The following is a 13,853-nucleotide window of genomic DNA, read 5'->3' as shown; positions in this document are numbered from 1 at the left end:
CAATAAACTGCTAATACAGTATCGAAACAAGGACAAATACACAAAATAAAAACCCAAATCAGCCGGGTGATGTGGCTAGAGGAGCCAAATTTCTGACTCCTCATGGCTCAGGGTCAATTTCGCACCCACGGCCACAGCAACCTCGACGGCAGCAGTAGATCTTCCCGAGGCTTTGGGAAGGCCTCAGGCCCCGGGTGATGGAAGGCAAGATGGGATGGAGTCTCCTTGGGGGTGAGGCGGAGTCCTGGTGCCGGTCCCCCGGGAGACAGCATGGCTGGTGCTCAGTTGTAGCTGATAGCCAGAGAAGCAGCGTGGCTCAGTGGAAAGAGTACGGGCTTTGGAGTCCGAGGTCATGGGTTCAAATCCCGGCTCCGCCAATTGTCAGCTGTGTGACTTCGGGCAAGTCACTTAATAATGATAGTAATAATGGTGGTATTTGTTAAGCGCTTGCTATGTGCCAAGCACTGTTCTAAGCGCAGGGGTAGATACAGGGTAGTCAGGTTGTCCCACATGGGGCTCACAGTCTTAATCCCACAGTCTTAGAGAAGCAGCGTGGCCCAGTGGAAAGGGCACAGGCTTTGGAGTCAGAGGTCATCAGTTCAAATCCCGGCTCTGCCACTTGTCAGCTGTGTGACTTTGGGTAAGTCACTTCACTTCTCTGTGCCTCAGTTACCTCATCTGTAAAATGGGAATGAAGACTGTGAGCCCCACGTGATCAGCCCCAACCTGATCACTGTGTAACCACCCCAGCGCTTAGAACAGTGCTTTGCACATAGTAAGTGCTTAATAAATGCCATCATTATTATTATTATTATTAATCCCCATTTTACAGATGAGGGAACTGAGGCACAGAGAAGTGAAGCGACTTGCCCAAGGTCACACGGCAGACAAGTGACGGAGTTGGGATTAGAACCCATGACCTCTGACTCCCAAGTCCGTGCTCTTTCCACTGAGCCACGCTGCTTCACTTCTCTGTGCCTCAGTTCCCTCATCTGTAAAATGGGGATTAAGTCTGTGAGCCCCACGTGGGGCAACCTGATCACCTTGTGTTCCCCCAGAGCTTAGAACAGTGCTTTGCACATAGTAAGTGCTTAACAAATACCATCACTGTTATTATTATAGCCTCATGGCTATGAGCACATCATCATCATCAATCGTATTTATTGAGCGCTTACTATGTGCAGAGCACTGTACTAAGCGCTTGGGAAGTACAAATTGGCAACATATAGAGACAGTCCCTACCCAACAGTGGGCTCACAGTCTAAAAGACTGTGCACATTGGGACACATTGGGAGCTGGAGCCCTCTGCGGTGATTCGGAAGGTGGGAGTGAACGGTTGCTTTTACTCATTCATTCATTCCTATTTATTGAGCGCTTACTGTGTGCAGAGCACTGTACTAAGCGCTTGGGAAGTCGGTAACATATAGAGACGGTCCCTAGCCAACAACGGGCTCACAGTCTGGAATCAAAAGGATTTACATTTCAACACACACATAATCAATCAATCAATCAATCAATCAATCAATCGTATTTATTGAGCGCTTACTATGTGCAGAGCACTGTACTAAGTGCTTGGGAAGTACAAATTGGCAACACATAGAGACAGTCCCTACCCAACAGTGGGCTCACAGTCTAAAAGGGGGAGACAGAGAACAGAACCAAACATACCAACAAAATAAAATAAATAGGATAGAAATGTGCAAGTAAAATAAATAAATAAATAAATAAATAGAGTAATAAATATGTACAACCATATATACATATATACAGGTGCTGTGGGGAAGGGAAGGAGGTAAGACGGGGGGATGGAGAGGGGGACGAGGGGGAGAGGAAAGAAGGGGCTCAGTCTGGGAAGGCCTCCTGGAGGAGGTGAGCTCTCAGCAGGGCCTTGAAGGGAGGAAGAGAGCTAGCTTGGCGGAGGGGCAGAGGGAGGGAATTCCGGGCCTGGGGGATGACGTGGGCCGGGGGTCGATGGCGGGACAGGCGAGAACGAGGTACGGTGAGGAGATTAGCGGTGGAGGAGCGGAGGGTGCGGGCTGGGCAGTAGAAGGAGAGAAGGGAGGTGAGGTAGGAGGGGGCGAGGGGATGAAGAGCCTTGAAGCCCAGGGTGAGGAGTTTCTGCCTGATGCGCAGATTGATCGGTAGCCATTGGAGGTTTTTGAGGAGGGGAGTAATATGCCCAGAGCGTTTCTGGACAAAGATAATCCGGGCAGCAGCATGAAGTATGAACATAATCTTGATTAAAACCCAACTCCGTGTTGGGCAATAACGAATGAACGCCCAAACGGCCGCAGCGAAGGGGGTCTGAGGGCACTCGGCTTCCCGACTCTCTGCCCTGTCCCTTCCTGTCCCCAGGCTGGCGGCCCGGATCATGTGGCGGATAGAGAGAGAAGGCACGGGCCTCACGGAGGGCTGCCTGGTCTCCATCGACGACCTGCAGAACCACGTGGACAACTTTGGCGAAGAGGAGCAGAAGGAGCTGCGCGTGGATGTGGAGAGCTTTCTGCATTTCTGGCCTCCTCAGAGTCAGCAGTTTAGCATGCAGTACATCTCGCACATCTTCGGCGTGGTAGGTCACCTGGCCAGATAATGCTATTTCTAATAATAATTCTGGTACTTGTTAAGCGCTCATTCTGTGCCAAGCGCTGTTCTAAGCGCTGGGGTAGATACAAGCTAATAATAATAATGATGGCATTTGGTAAGCACTTACTACGTGCAAAGCACTGTTCTAAGCGCTAGGGAGGATACAAGGTGATCAGGTTGTCCCACGTGGGGCTCACAGTCTTAATCCCCATTTTCCAGATGAGGGAACTGAGGCCCAGGGAAGTGAAGTGACTTGCCCAAAGTCACAAAGCTGACAATTGGTGGAGCTGGGATTTGAACCCATGACCTCCGACTCCCAAGCCTGTGCTCTTTCCACTGAGCCATGCTGCTTCTCGAATCAGTTTGGACACAGTCCCTGTCCCCCAAGGGGCTCCCACTTTTTATCTCCATTTTACAGATGAGGTAACTGAGGCCCAGAGAAGTGAAGTGACTTGCCCAAAGTCACACATCTGACAATTGGAGGAGCTGGGATTTGAACCCATGACCTCCGACTCCCAAGCCTGTGCTCTTTCCACTGAGCCATGCTGCTTCTCGAATCAGTTTGGACACAGTCCCTGTCCCCCAAGGGGCTCCCACTTTTTATCTCCATTTTCCAGATGAGGTAACTGAGGCCCAGAGAAGTGAAGTAACTTGCCCAAAGTCACACAGCTGACAATTGGCGGAGCTGGGATTTGAACCCATGACCTCTGACTCCCAAGCCTGTGCTCTTTCCACTGAGCCATGCTGTTTCTCGAATCAGTTTGGACACAGTCCCTGTCCCCCAAGGGGCTCTCACTCTTTATCTCCATTTTACAGCTGAGGTAACTGAGGCTCAGAGACTTGCCCAAGGTTATACAGTGAATGTGTGGCGGAGCCAGGATTAGAACCCAGATCCTTTTGACTCCCGGGCCAGTGTGCTATCCACTAAGCAACGCTCTTCCCTATTTCTATGGGAGAACCCAGGTCAGAGAGACCAAGCAAATTCCCTAGAATTCCTGGCTTGGGAATCCTCTCCTTCTTAACATCACACGGTGTAGCGAGAGGCTAAGACTTTTAGACTGTGAACCCACTGTTGGGTAGGGACTGTCTCTATATGTTGCCAATTTGTACTTCCCAAGCGCTTAGTACAGTGCTCTGCACATAGTAAGCGCTCAGTAAATACGATTGATGATGATGAAGAGAGGGTGGAGGACAGCCCTGACGGGTCTGGGACTCAAAACTTGGGGGGCTACTGGACTTCTAAAGCTTCCAAGGTGCATGGTTCATTCGTTCATATTTATTGAGCATTTCCTGTGTGCAAAAACCCGGAGCCCAGGAGGCCAGGTGTCTTGGCAGCGGCTCTGGCCGCATGTTTCCTGGAAGGGAGCCTCCCAAGACCTGTAAATGAGCTCCCTACCAAAAAGATGGAATCCCTAGATTCCTTCTACAACGAATAAGTCCCTGCATCTCACAGCATCCCGGGAAAGTTGCCAGTAGCAATTCGCAGTTGTGTCGGACAGAAGAACTGCACTATGAACTGGGCAAAGTCACAGAGGAAGAACAAGATGCTTTTCTTGCTCTGAAGGAGCTTACAGGAGCTGGGAAAGTCCCCCAATTGATTGTAAGCTCCTTGTGGGTAGGTTTCAAGTCTATTAATTCTATTGTATTCTCCCAAGCGCTTAGCCTACTACTCAGTATACACTTAATGCTTAGTACAGTGCTCTGCACACAGTAAGTGCTCAATGAATGCGATTGAATAAATACCTTTGATTGATTGACCAACAAAAGCAAATGCACAGATGTTGAAATAATTATAAAGCACAAGATGTAAAACCAAAGAGAAGAGAGGAAATAGGGACACACATTCCCAGCAGGTAGATGCGTATATTTGGGGGTATCCAGGACTACTGCGGTGACCAGTCAGGAAAGTTTATAATCTAGGAGGATCAGGGCTTTCAAGAGCATTTTGGAGGACATGATGTGATCCAGATGAGAACAGGGGATATTCCAGGAAAGGTGGATATCTAGTGGATAGAACACAGATGTGGGAATCAGAAGGACCTGGTTTCCAATCTCCCCTCCGCCACTTCTCTGCTGTGTGACCTTGGGCAGGTCACTTCATTTCTCTGTTCCTCAGTTATCTCATCTGCAAAATGGGGATTAAGACTGTGAGCCCCATGTGGGACAAGTATTGTGCCCAACCTGATTACCTTGTATCTACCTCAGCGCTTGGTACGGTGATTGGCACCGAGTAAGCACTTAACAAATTACTTTGAGCAAAAAAAAAGGTGGTTCTATCTGTAGCCGGGAGAGCAATTGTTCTATTCCCCAAAGTGGGGACTGAAGATCACTGCCTAGTCCTGCCTGCTAATGTGCCCATGTGCCATGTGAAGCAGCGTGGCTCAGTGGAAAGAGCCCGGGCTTTGGAGTCAGAGGTCGTGGGTTCAAATCCCAACTCGGACAATTGTCAGCTGTGTGACTTTGGGCAAGTCACTTAACTTCTCTGGACCTCAGTTACCTCATCTGTAAAATGGGGATTAAGACTGTGAGCCCCCTGTGGGACAGCCTGATCACCTTGTAAACTCCCTAGCTCTTAGAACAGTGCTTTGCACATAGTAAGTGCTTAATAAATGCTAATATTATTATTGTTTATTAGATTTATTGAAGACACACCTGTTCCCACCGTATAGCTGGTCTAACTGGCACAGTGAAAACAACCTGGGCTCGAAAGTCATTCATTCATTCATTCATATTTATTGAGCGCTTACTGTGTACAGAGCCCTGTACTAAAAACGTGGGTGAGTACCATATAACAATAAACAGACACATTCCTTGCCCACAACGAGCAAGCGAGTGGGGCCAGAGGAGAGAGCCAAGAAGGTATTTAGGGGGTAGGGATTGCCAAACTCAAATGGTTCATATTGCACCAGGCCCCAAAGGTCAGTGGAACCAGGGGCTTTTACAATGTGGGACGGGGGAGGAAATTCCCCAAGAAGGTCGTGATGCTCCACAAATAACTTCCAACTCTATCTAGGGATCTCTCAGGTGCCTGGCAAAAGGGAGTAACTTGATCTCGTCTTTCTCGCCGCCAACCCCTCGCCCATGTCCTGCCTCTGTCCTGGAACGCCCTTCCACCTTAAATAATAATAATAATAATAACGGCATTTGTTAAATGCTTACTATGTGCAAAGCACTGTTCTAAGAGCTGGGGGAATACAAGGTGATCAGGTTGTCTCACGTGGGGCTCACAATCTTAATCTCCATTTTACAGATGAGGTAACTGAAGCTCAGAGAAGTTGAGTTGCCCAAGGTCACACAGAAGACATGTGGCAGAGCCGGGATTTGAACCCATGATCTCTGACTCCCAAGCCCGGGCTCTTTCCACTGAGCCATGCTGCTTCTCTAAATCCGACAGACTATTACTCTCCCTCCCCTTAAAAGACTTACTGAAGGCACATCTCCTCCAAAAGGCCTTCCCTGACTAAGCCCCTTCCAAACCCCCATTCCTCTTCTCCCACTCCCTTCTGTGTCACCCCAACTTGGTCTCTGTGTTCATGCCCCCTCCCAGCCCCACAGAACTTATGTACATATCTGTAATTTATTGATTTAGATTCATGTCTGTCTCCCCCTCTGTACTCTAAACTAGTTGTGGGCAGGGAATGTGTGTGTTTACTGTTGTGTTGTATTCTCCCAGGCACTTAGTAAGGTGCTCTGCACACAGTAAACACTCAATAAATACGACTGAATGAATACTTCCGAGATCTTTTATACTGGCACCTTGCACAGGGCCAGCTCAGTAATGTCACTGTTTGGCTCCTGCTTCAGGGGAGACTGTCCCAGGCCTGGCCACAGACACGAGTCAGTTGAGTGAGGGAGAACCAAGGCCATCTCTGTTGGCAGAAGCCAAGGTCACCACATATCACCGTGCCCCTCGTGTCCAGGACTTCCTTCCTCTGACAGATTTTTACAGGGTCCCGGGGGGTGGGGGTAGGATCCCACAGTCACACCTTATGGCGTTATCCTTGACTCTTCTCTCTCATTCAACCCACATACTCAATCCATCACCGAATCCTGTTGGTCCCACCTTCACATCATCGCTGAAATCCACCTCTTCCTCTCCATCCATACCACTATCACGTTAATCCAACGACTCATCTTGTCCTGCCTGGATTAATGCATCAGCCTCCTTGCTGACCTCCCAGCCTCCTAACTCTCCCCACTCCAGTCCATACTTCACTCTGCTGCCTGGATCATTTTTCTACAAAAGCATTCTGAACACATCACCCCACTCCTCAAAAAACCCCAGTGGTTGCCCATCCACTTCCATATCAAACAAAAAAGCACTCCATCACCTTCCCCCTCCTATCTCACTTCGTTTCTCTCCTTCTACAACCCAGCCCTCACACTTCAGTCCTTGTATCGATCTCTATCTCCCTTACTCTAGACTGCGAGCTCATTATGGGCAGGGAATGTCACTGTTTTTGTTGCATTGTACTTTCTCAAGCGCTTAGTACAGTGCTCTACTGTACTAGCGCTGCACAGTAAATGCTAAATAAATACGATTGAATGAATGAAAACCTCATCCTCTGGCTCCAAACCCATTGTCATCTGGACTCTCCTCTTGGGCTGCCCATGCCGGGACTGCGCCCAGCTGCAGGTGAACCACCTGAGGGGTGATGATTCCTTCAAGGACTAGCCATGCCAGACTTGGAGGAGGAGGATTTTGGAAGGTGGCAACAGAGCCAGGGTCATGCCAGGAGAGTGCTTGGGGGCCAGGTCTGAGTTTTGAATCAGTGGTCCTTCCGATGGTCTCTCTTTCACCACATTCCTCTGTCAGCCGCCACAGAGCGGAGGAATCTAAACTGGCTGCCACACAGGCATGGCATCAGAGGCAGAGTGGGCACTGGCTGGGCGGCCTAAAGGCCAATTCCAATGCTGGGGCCCTCGCTTCGAAGCGTCAGTCATGATGTCAGAATCAGAAGGCACATGGTGGCCGTCTGAAGTAGTGTTTCTAGTTCATGAGAGGACATCCAGGAGCCCCTCTCAATCTGGGCTCTGTGGCTGTTGCCCCCCAAACCCCTAGATTAATCCATCTCTGATTCCAACTCTGCCAACTGTCAGCTGTGTGACTTTGGGCAAGTCACTTAACTTCTCTGTGCCTCAGTTACCTCATCGGTAAAATGGGGATTCAAATGGGACAACCTGATCACCTTGTAACCTCCCCAGCACTTAGAACAGTGCTTTGCACATAGTAAGTGCTTAACAAATACCATTATTATTATTAATAAGGTAGTTTGTAAACTCCTTGTGGTCAGAGAACGTGTCTACCAACTCTGGTATATTGTTAATAATAATAATAATGATAATGACATTTATTAAGTGCTTACTACGTGCAAAGCACTGTTCTAAGCGCTGGGGGGATACAAAGTGATCAGGTTGTCACGCGTGGGGCTCAGTCATCATCCCCATTTTACAGATGAGGGAACTGAGGCTCCGAGAAGTTAAGTGACTTGCCCAAGATCACACAGCAGACATATGGTGGAGCCGGGATTCGAACCCATGACCTCTAACTCCAAAGCCCGGGCTCTTTCCACTGAGCCACGCTGCTTCTCGTTCTTTTACCAAGCATGTATTACAGTACTCTCTACACAATAAACACTCAATAAATACGATTGATGATGATGATGATGATGATTGGTTTTTTTATGGCATTTGTTGAGCACTTAGTGCCAGGTACTGTGCTAAGCACTGGGGTAGAGACAAGCTAATTCATTCATTCAATCGTATTTATTGAGCACTTACTGTGTGCAGAGCACTGTGCTAAGCGCTTGGGAAGTACAAGTTGGCAACGTATAGAGACGGTCCCTCCCCAACAGTGGGCTCACAGTCTAGAAATCAGGTTGGACACAGTCTCTGTCCTACATGGGGCTCACAGTCTTAATCCTCATTTTACAGATGAAGTAACTGAGGCACAGAGAAGTGAAGTGACTTGCCCGAGGTCACTCAGCAGGCAGGTGGCTGAGCCGGGATTAGAATCCAAGTCCTTCTGACCCCCAGGCCCAAGTTCTAGGCCAGTTAGAAGGACCTGGGTTCTAATCCCAGCTCTGCCACTTATCTGCTGTGAAGTTGGGCAAGTCACTTCACTTCTCTGGGCCTCAGTTAACTCATCTGTAAAATGGGGATTAAGAGTGTGAGCCCCGTGTGAGACGGGGACTGTAACCAACCCAATTTGCTTGTATCTACCCCAGCGCATAGTGCAATGCTTAGAACAGTGCTTTGCACATAGTAAGCGCTTAACAAATGCCATCATTATTATTATTATTATTATTATTACAGTGCCTGGCACAGAGTAAGTGCTTAATAAATACCACAGTCATTATCATTACTAGGCCAAGATGCTTCTCCATTTGATTGTTCTGGGCTTTTCGGGGCTAATTTTCTCTTCTCTCTCTTGGCAGATTAACTGCAATGGCTTCACCCTCAGTGACCAGAGAGGTCTGCAGGCCGTCGGGGTGGGCGTCTTTCCCAACCTCTGCCTGGTGAACCACAATTGCTGGCCCAACTGCACCGTCATATTCAACAATGGCAAGTGAGTAGACCTTTCTTGGGCACCGGGAAGGGCAGAGGGGACCGGCGGGGATTTGATTTCAGACCCGAAAGCCAACATCTATTCTCAAGAGCAGCATAGGAGTCCAAAAAGGAAGCAGAGCTGGACTCTTAATCAAGTCTCAATCCCCATTTTACAGACGAGGTCACCGAGGCTCCGAGAAGTGAAGTGACTTTAACCAAGTAGCTGCAGCTCCCGGCCACAAGGATCCCAGAGTTAGATCTGTGAACGTTTGCTTTGCCATCTTTAAGTCCCCTCTGCTTGTCTTCTGAGCCTAACTGGAAGATGGGAACAAGCCCACTGCCCATTTCTTTCTTTTTTTTTTCAATGGTATTTTTTAAGTGCTTACTATGTGTCAGTGCCAGGAACTGTACTAAACGCTGGGGTACTCAGGCTGGACACAGTAATCAGGTTGGACACAGTCTATGTCCCACAGGGAGCTCATAGTCTTAATCCCCATTTGACAGATGAGGTAACTGAATCACAGAGAAGCGAAGTGTCTTGTCCGAGGTCACACAGCAGCCAAGCGACGTGGTCTGGATTAAAACCCAGGTCCTCTGACTCCCAGATTCTTGCTCTTTCCACTAGGCCACGCAGGACCAGTTCACGTGGCTGGACATCTGGAGGGAGGGGACAAGTAGCAGAGTTGTGAGTTCCGGGAGAGGTGTGGTACAGGTTATGGATGTGAGGTAGGGAACGCTTAGCAACCTCACTAGGGATAACGGCAAAAGAGAGTCTTCTCCATCTTCAGTTTGGTCCGGTTGGATTTTTGCATCATAAGTATCAGGCAACACACACCCCGGGAATGGGAAAGGTTGGAATGTGACCTTCTTTTCGGTCTTAGTCCTGGGCAAAGACCATGGCCAAGACCAGATGCAGCGTTAGGACTGTTTTGCTTCATTCCTCATTGTTTCCAGAGGGCTGTAATCAGTCAGTCAGTTGTATTTATTGAGCAGTGTGTGCAGAGTATTGGCCTAAGCACTTGGGAGAGTTCAATATAACAATAAAGAGACACATTCCCTGCCCACAACGAGCTTATAGTCTAGAGGGGGAGACAGACATTAATACAAATAAATAAATTACAGACATATACATAAGTGCTGAGGGGCTGGGAATGGATGAATAAAGGGAGCAAGTCAGGGTGATACAGAAGGGAGTGGGAGAAGAGGAAAGGAGGGCTTAGTCCAGGCTGGAGATTTCCAAAGGAGGAGCAGCCTGGCTTCGTGGAAAGAGCACAGGCCTGGAAGTTAGAGGACCTGGGTTCTAATTCCACCTCTGACACTTGCCCGCTGTGTGACCTTGGGGACATCACTTCACTTCTCTAGATCTCAGTCTCCTCATCTGTAAAATGGGGATTCATTACCTGTTCTCCCTCCTACTTGCAGTGTGGGGTCCATGAGGGACCTGATGATCTTGTATCTACCCCAGCACTCAATACAGTGCTTGACACAAAGGAAGTGCTTAAAAAATACCAGAATTATTATTATTATTATTCCTGTTGTTACTGGTACTATTATTATAACCTCCCGGAGAAGGTTAAAACTGGGATCTGAGAGAGGAGATAATCCCAGAAAACATGGTGTCCCCCAAAGCAGTGGTCCCCCAAATCCTCCTCAGCCCAAGGGAATCTGTCATCGAGAGGAGACTCAGCTGTTAGACTATAGACTGTAAGCTCACTGCGGGCATGGAACATGTGCACCAACTCTTCTATCGTACTCTCCCAAGCACTTTAGTTCAAAGCTCTGAACTCAGTAAGCGCTCAGTAAATACCGCTGATTGACTGGTTGATCTGTAGTTAGAATGCCTTGCCTTACTGTATGTGCCAATTTTTCCTGTTGCTATTGTTTCTGGAGGCTCTGGCCATTTTGTTTGTGAAAACCGTTTGTGTTTGTTTTGTCTTTCAGTCATGAGGCTGTGAAATCAATGTTTCACACGCAAATGAGGTGGGTCCTGTCTTGTCGGAGTATACTGTGTCCTCTGATCTTTCCCCCTCACCTGCTTGGTTTGCTAGAGGTCAGCCACTGTCCACAGTGTGCTGCGTAGAGAATTCCCGCTCCCCTTGACCCTCCCTCCGAGCCCCCCCAAATCCTGCGAAATCCGGTATGGCCGCTACATTTGAATTTGGGTTCCAACCAATTATACCAATCCTCACCGCACCTGACATTTCTGGCAGAATCTGCACGGAACAAAGCCGGCCTTAGCTTGGGGCGAAACCTCCCAAAATCCTGAAAGCTCATAATTCCTGATGGCCCAGTCGGAAGCAGCCTTGTTTTCAGGTCAAAGGCCAGCACCGAGTTCTTGATTGAGGGGATTTTTCCAAATCAGCTGGGTGCCACCTGAGACTGGGTGGACGTGGGTTTTTGGCCTGCTGTGTGGGCTGCTGTCTGAGCTGATCAGAGTGGATGCAGGGATGGAGCAGCAGTGCATGCTTGAATGGGGTTTTACAAACATTTACCCTTGCTCTCTCCATGACTGCTCATACAGATTTGCCCCGTGCAGATTCTGGTCAGAAATGAACATTTTCAGTGAAGAAAATCCATCCCTAATCCCTTGCAGACAACCAACTCCCCTTTCCTTTTTTCTGATTCTTTTCTCCCCCATCCCTCCCTGTCTCCCTTCTGCACTCCTTCCTTCTCCTAACCATATGCATGGAAGACCCAGGAAGCGTAGCTGAGCTAGTAAAACATAAGGGATTGGAACTGTTCCTCCTTCCTGTGACTTACTGACTTACTAAAGGACCGTTTGTTTCCCGATAACCCGCAATCCCCTCAACACATCACCGAGCCTAGCACGAGTGAGTGTGATGCTTTTGAAGTTTTTTCCCTATCCCTCTGCTGCTTAAGGACCTTTGCGAGTTGGTTCGTGGGTGATATCCTTTCTGCCGAGACAAAATGGCTCGACGGCTGTGGGATTTTTTCCTTCTGCTGGCCTTGTGGGGGTTTGAAAAGGTTCGTTGATTTTCTGAATTCCTTGGTGAACTCCACCTGCCCTTGATGGGGTACGGCCAGGTTAGATGTGTTCATCGGAGCTCTCAATGGAGGTCTGGGCCAAATTTCTTGTCAGCTGTTGAGGTTTACATGACTAGACAGGGAATTGTGAGACGCAGCATGGCTACTGGAAAGAACATGGGACTGAGAGTCAGAAGACCTGGGTTCTCAACCTGATTCTGTCACTTGTCTGCTGTGTGACCTTGGGCAAACCACTTATGTGCCTGCAAAAATGGGAATTCAGTACCTGTTCTCCCTCCTACTTAGCCTGCAAACGCAATGTGGGACCCAATGTGCGTCCAACCCGATTAATTTGTATCTATACCAGAGCTTAGAATGGTGCTTAACACATAGTAAGTGCTTAACAAATACCATTAAAAAAACTGGGGGGCAAGGGCTTAGAAGCTGGAATCCCAGCATGGTCACTGCTGGACCACCCCTTTTACCCTGCCTCAGTTTCCTCATCTGTAATAGGGGAGAGTGGAGTTGATCAGACCTGCCCATAAGAAGATAAAATCTTAAGCAAAGTCATTAGTGGCTCAGGAGAATGGTCCGTCATTCATTTATTCAGTCACTCAATCGTATTTATTGAGCGCTTACTGTGTGCAGAGCACCGTACTAAGGGCTTGGAAAGTATAATTCAGCAACAAATCAAGACAATCCCTGCCCACAATGGGCTCACAGTCTAGAAGGGGGAAGACAGACATCGAAACAAGTTAACAGGCATCGATAGCATCGATATAAATAAATAGAATTATAGTTATATGCACATCATTAAGAAAATAAATAGAAATGTAAATCTATACACACAAGTTCTGTGGGGCGGGGAGGGGGGTAGAGTAGAGGGAGTGAGTGGGGGTGATGGGGAGGGGAGGAGGAGTAGAGGAAAACAGTTCTGACCAGGGGTCTGGTCCAGACCAGGGTTCTGACTCCCACAGTAACAACAGGATGCTTGAGGGAACAGTGTAATGGTTTTACACCTGAATATCTTTCTTTACAGTGTCTCCTTCCTATTTCTGGCAAAGCAGGAATTTAGCCCAAGGATCCCTCTCTTCCCCCACCCACACACACGCACACACCCTCCCCCCACCCCCCCAAGATGGTAGCATCCTAAAAATAAACAGCTTCACATCATCCACTTATAGTCCCAGGACTATTGTGCAACAATAACCTGCTCGCCCTCATTTCCCCCTCCATGTGAAGCGTAAGTGTGGTCCAGTGAAACAACAAGGTGCTGAGAATCAGGAGATTCCAAGGTCTAATCCCGACTCTGCCATCCTCCTGATGTGCGGTGATCTCGGACAAGTCACTTAACCACTCTGGGCCTCAGTTTCCTTATCTGATAAATAGGGGGAATAATAAGTGACTGCCTGTATCTCACAGGGATGTTGTGAGAATAAAATGAGCTATATGATGTGAAAGGGGTTTGGAAAAATGAAAACAAGATATTGTGGTTCTTACGGGAATCAATCCAGTGAAAGTATAGGTCCATTTTATTGAGCACCTTAGATGGTCTGACATTTCTTTCTTCTCCTTTTCAGCAGTCTCTAGCTCAGTCTTGCAGTTAAGCTTCAAACAATTTTCCCCCTCACTTAGCAATGTCATCATCAATCGTATTTATTGAGCGCTTACTGTGTGCATGGGAAAAAGTCCTGGAGAGCAGAAGACACCCTCAACCCCCTCAAAGCACAAGTTCA

The 13,853-nt window shown here is 48.2% G+C and overlaps 1 protein-coding gene across 3 annotated transcripts in view; it reads left to right on the top strand.

Annotated features, from left to right (window-relative positions):
* Nucleotides 1–13,853, top strand: part of SMYD1 (SET and MYND domain containing 1) — a 46,525-nt gene that overhangs the window by 21,118 nt on the left and 11,554 nt on the right. For 2 of the 3 annotated variants that reach the window (XM_038752914.1, XM_038752911.1), the window contains exons 3-5: nucleotides 2,356–2,569; nucleotides 9,021–9,151; nucleotides 11,074–11,112. In XM_038752914.1, the coding sequence (XP_038608842.1) occupies nucleotides 2,356–2,569; nucleotides 9,021–9,151; nucleotides 11,074–11,112 (384 nt within the window). The remainder of the gene's footprint in view (nucleotides 1–2,355; nucleotides 2,570–9,020; nucleotides 9,152–11,073; nucleotides 11,113–13,853) is intronic. The other variant, XM_038752912.1, reaches the window with a different exon arrangement.

The sequence above is a fragment of the Tachyglossus aculeatus genome, chromosome 10 (assembly GCF_015852505.1).
Source record: "Tachyglossus aculeatus isolate mTacAcu1 chromosome 10, mTacAcu1.pri, whole genome shotgun sequence".
NCBI classification, from domain to species: domain Eukaryota; kingdom Metazoa; phylum Chordata; class Mammalia; order Monotremata; family Tachyglossidae; genus Tachyglossus; species Tachyglossus aculeatus.
The sequence above is the reverse complement of the archived record's forward strand: the minus strand, read 5'-3'. Positions and strand labels throughout refer to the sequence as shown.